Genomic DNA, 5,000 nt, shown 5'->3' on the forward strand with positions numbered 1-5,000 from the left:
GTGGGGGGGGGGGGGGGGTGTTCAACCAGCTGAGACAATTTTTTTTTTATAGTTTTGACCCTGAAATGTTTCTTAATTAGTCTCTGCAGAAGATTTTTAATTTCCACTCAGAGGACACATCGGTCTGCTTGACTGGGCTGTGACTCAGCTGTTAGTCAGGTTTGGCTTGGCTGAGATTCAACTACAACTTCTCTATGATTCAACTAAGACTCAGCTAACATTCTGCTATAACTCTGCTATAACTCTGCTATAACTCAGCTTTGACGCTGCTATGACTCAGCTATGACTCAGCTATAACTCTGCTAAGACTCAGCTATGACTCAGCGATGACTCAGCTATGACTCAGGTATAACTCTGCTTTGACTCTGCTATGACTCAGCTATGACTCAGCTATAACTCTGCTAAGACTCAGCTATGACTCAGCGATGACTCAGCTATGACTCTGCTATAACTCTGCTATAACTCTGCTATAACTCTGCTATGACGCTGCTATAATTCAGCTTTGATGCTGCTATGACTCAGCGATGACTCAGCTATGACTCTGCTATAACTCTGCTATAACTCTGCTATGACTCAGCGATGACTCAGCTATGACTCAGCGATGACTCAGCTATGACTCAGCTATGACTCTGCTATGACTCAGCTATAACTCTGCTATGACTCAGCTATGACTCAGCGATGACTCAGCGATGACTCAGCTATGACTCAGCTAAGCTATACCTTGCTAACCCAACAAGCAAAGGTTATATGAATACAGTGATGTATCATTCAGCTGTGACTCAGCGATGACGCCACAAAAACCTTCCCAAGGAAAACAACATTCACTTTGAGTAATAAATAATAAATTCTAATAATAAATCACAGTCCTGTTTAAACAGCGGATCTCCAGTCTGTCCTCTGAGGGCGAGTTAGCATACTCTACAACACATCTCTCTCTCTCTCTCTCTCTCTGCAGACTCCAGAACAGCTACACAGCGTCTCAGAGAGCCAATCAGGATCTGGAGGAGAAGCTTCACGCTCTGGTAAACTTTCACTTTCTTCCCCTGACCTTTGACCTCTGATCAGCTGAGAGTTTCAGGTTTTCAGATTCAGTCTGTTTGTTCTGCAGTGACACAGAAAACCTCCTGATTTTACTGGATTCATTTATTTAGATTTATTCTGCTCGTTAGTTTAATGAGCCTCGTTACTGTCGTCACTGTGGAGTCGTCCTCATCCTGTCAGCTCAGTAACGAAGCTCCTGATTGGTCCAAAACCTCCTGAGTGTGTGTGTGTGTGTGTGTGTGTGTGTGTGTGTGTGTGTGTGTGTGTGTGTGTGTGTGTGTGTATGTATATGTGTGTGTGTGTGTGTGTGTATGCATCTTACTGATCAATATTTGATGGTTTATGTTTTCTCTACAGCGTGTGTGTGTGTGTGTGTGTGTGTGTGTGTGTGTGTGTGTGTGTGTGTGTGTGTGTGGCTTATTGATCACTCGGCTAATAACTGATCGATGACTAAATGATAACACGCTCTGACGCTGCGTATTGATTAACTGTGGAAAAGTGGATCTGACTGACAGCAGGGTGGTTGCCATGGGTGACAGAGCAAGAGGTCAGAGGTCACTGTCATCAGTCAGTGTAGCGCAGCAAAGAAAAATAAAAGATGAAGAAATAGAAAGTTAAAATAAAGTAAACGTTACCATGGTTACCACCTGACTTTGTTTTAACTGTGACTCAGTGACGTCATGTGACTGAATATTTAATTAGTTCATTAACACCTGCCGCAGGATTAAGGATGATTGATATTGTCTCTGTTTAATGACGTCGCTGACGGACATATTTCATCATAGTTTTTATTAATGAGTTAAAACTAGTATTGATTTTATAATAGATCAGCTGATTACAGATCATCTTTGGTTAATTCAGCAAATAAATAAATACAAATCAAAGTTTTGATGAAATATTAATTTGTTAATTAAGTGAAATTTATTTCATATATTAATAATGACTTTAAATATCACAACTTCTTCCATGAAATGCATCAATTTGACTTTATATTTATTTTATAACTTTTTCAGTGAAATCCTGAAATGTTTCTCGTGAATGTTTCTAAAGAAAACTTTTCATGTTTCCAGCGAAACTTCTTTGTTTAGTTTGAGGTTTTAACTAAAAACAACTTCTGACTCATTTAATTTTAATGATCAGTTTCAGACATATTGTGGTTCCACAAATTAACTTTAAAATTAAATGATCAGACTTTGTTTTTATACTCAAGTAGTTTTGTTAAATTATTCATAAAGTTTCAGGTTTGATTAAAATCTCTTCGATATCAACTTCCTGTTTGTCTTTGTGTGTTTTGTCTGACGCCGTTCTTCATCTTCTCTCTTTCTTTTTCTCCTCTTCCTCTCACGCTGCTCTCTGATGGATTGACTCACCTTCATCTTCTTCACCATCTTCCTCTTCATCCTCATCAGGCTGCCGTCAGTCAGACATGGGTTCATGCAGTTGCGTTTCATTCATGTTCTCCTCCTGCTCCTCATCACATCTCTCCTCTCTCCATCCTCCTCCTCCTCCTCACCTTTCTTTCTCTCAGATGTTTTTCGGTCTGAAGGTGTTTGAACATCAAGTCCTGCTCTCAGCATCAAACTGTCCTTTTACTTTTATCTGTTAAAACAATGATTTTATCAATGAAGTTCTGCCTGAGGAGAACGATGACCAATCCTACAGGAGGTACCGCCCCCACTTAGTTATTGTTGCTATGTCAACAATGTGGTGATGTCAGTTGACCTGCCTGAGCAGTCACTTCTTTTAAACCCACCTTGGACTTGACGTTCAAATTCGTCCTGACGACTGATCAATGATTTTAGTTTGTTTGTATTTTTGCTTGTAGTTAAGAGTAAATCTATGATCAGTAGATGATCGATGAACCTGATTGGTCCTCTCTATAGTAGGGATGGGAATGGATAGGATTTTATTGATACCAGTGCCATTATTGATTCTACTTATTGGTCTGATTCTTTATTGATTCCCTTCACGATTCCTGATCAATTCCCCCAGTGGAAAAAAACAAATAGGGCAACACAGGTTTCTGCCACACAGTCACACCCCAGTGCTCAATCCTCCGTCCGTTACAACAGTTTGTTCCACCTGTTGGTCTGAGAACAAGTCGACGTGATTTCTCTTCCCACAGTTTAATCTCACGGTGTTTTATTCTCTTCACACGAGCGAAGTGAACGACGCGTCCTCCTCTAAACACTGACACCTGCTTTGACACAGGAGTCGAACACAGTCATTTGTGTAGCCCTACAACTTGTGTGATGAGCGTTCAGGAGCGCCCGGCTCTGAAAGACACGCTGCAGGAACATAGATTCTGATGGTTCAGATGATTTGGAACCGGTTCTCATCTGGAACTGGTTCTTGATTCCCATCCCTGCTCTAAAGGCCTGGACACAGCAGCTTTTCAAACAGTGACATTTTAAAACAAATTCAATTAATTCCAGTGGAAATGTTATCTATTGTTATACATAATATTATATCTGATAACATTCCTTTTTTTCCTGTGATGTGGGTGGAGCCAGAGGTCAGACCAGCACCATATAAGGGTATAAGTTAGGTTCATGATGCTGTGCAATAGACATGATTCATTAATGTAAGAAGTGAGGTTGGTTCAGGTGAGGAGAAACACCAGCTAATGTTAGCATCATTAGCAGTTAGCATACTGTGTCTATAGTTCTGCTGTGACACCTGACTGCACCCATATACGACCCCGCCACGTTCGGGCTGTTTGTGAGAAAAGATCAGTGACGACAGAAACTCCATGGTAACAGAAACGTTTACTTAATGCTAGCTGTGTTAGCTGGTGTTAGCTGGTGTTAGCTGCTAAGTGGCTGCTTTTTTTCATTTTTTTTTCTCAGTGCAGGAAGAAACTTGATGAAAGTATTTCATCTTTCAGCTTTGGCGCTTTGATCAAGATCTTATCGATCTAATTGATCCTCTTGCAGCAGCCACACCATCCCATAATGCACCTGTGAAGTGCTGCTAGCTAATGCAGCATTCAAATTATCTGGGAAAACTGTAGAAACTACAACTTTAAAACACCTCAGGTTTTAAATGGTGAAGTTAAAGTTCAAACCAGCGTGAAGTGTAAAGTTTAATGTGAGATGAAGCACGTGTTCAGTTTGTGGGAGACGTTTTTAAAAAAATGTGAAATATGAAGAAAAAGTTCAGGATAACTAAACTCTACAGAAAACTACAAACATGGCATCTCCATCGATTCTAACCAGTTTAATTGTATGAATATTTTATAAATGTGTATTTTTAAGCTTATTCCCATATGATCTGAATGTAGATATTCTGCTGAAGGCCCGCCTCCTGCCGCCTCTATTGGCTGTGTCAGCTGTGATTGACAGTTGATGACCTAACATGATGTCTCTGCCCCCTGCCCCCTCCTTCACAGCTACGGAAGGTGGAGCGGGACAAAAAGACAATGGACCAGGAGATCGTGGAGCTCACCAACAAACTGCTGGATGCCAAAAACACCATTGACCGACTGGAGGAGCTCAATGTGAGTTTTATTAAAGTTTGTTTTGGCGACTCCTTTTCTCATGTTCAACTTAGGTTTGTTCCTTTTAAGGAGGTTTGAGAATTACTATTTAAAAAACACTGACTAAGATCCTTCACTTCAAGATTTATTAAGCCACCTGTCCTGCAGACAGCAGTAACAGCAACAGTAAGAGTAACAGGACCTGCAGACAGCAGTAACAGTAACAGAAAGAGTAACAGTAACAGAACCTGCAGACAGCAGTAAGAGCAACAGTAACAGTAAGAGTAATAGCAACAGAACCTGCAGACAGCAGTAACAGCAGTATGATTCTCCCTCTTTAGGAGCGTTACAGGCAGGACTGTAATTTGGCCGTTCAGCTGCTCAAGTGCAACAAGTCGCATTTCAGGAACCACAAGTTTGCTGATGTAAGTAACTGATATAAACTGTAATACTGTTGATCATTATGATTATTAAATATTTT

General features: G+C 40.6%; 1 protein-coding gene across 1 annotated transcript in view; it reads left to right on the top strand.

The window, feature by feature from the left end:
• Nucleotides 1-5,000, top strand: part of tjap1 (tight junction associated protein 1) — a 34,965-nt gene that overhangs the window by 28,193 nt on the left and 1,772 nt on the right. The window contains exons 7-9 of the mRNA XM_022748669.1: nucleotides 956-1,022; nucleotides 4,433-4,540; nucleotides 4,861-4,944. Coding sequence (XP_022604390.1) covers nucleotides 956-1,022; nucleotides 4,433-4,540; nucleotides 4,861-4,944 — 259 coding nt within the window. The remainder of the gene's footprint in view (nucleotides 1-955; nucleotides 1,023-4,432; nucleotides 4,541-4,860; nucleotides 4,945-5,000) is intronic.

Source organism: Seriola dumerili, unplaced genomic scaffold (assembly GCF_002260705.1).
Source record: "Seriola dumerili isolate Sdu_G_001 unplaced genomic scaffold, Sdu_1.0 BDQW01000127.1, whole genome shotgun sequence".
NCBI classification, from domain to species: Eukaryota; Metazoa; Chordata; class Actinopteri; order Carangiformes; family Carangidae; genus Seriola; species Seriola dumerili.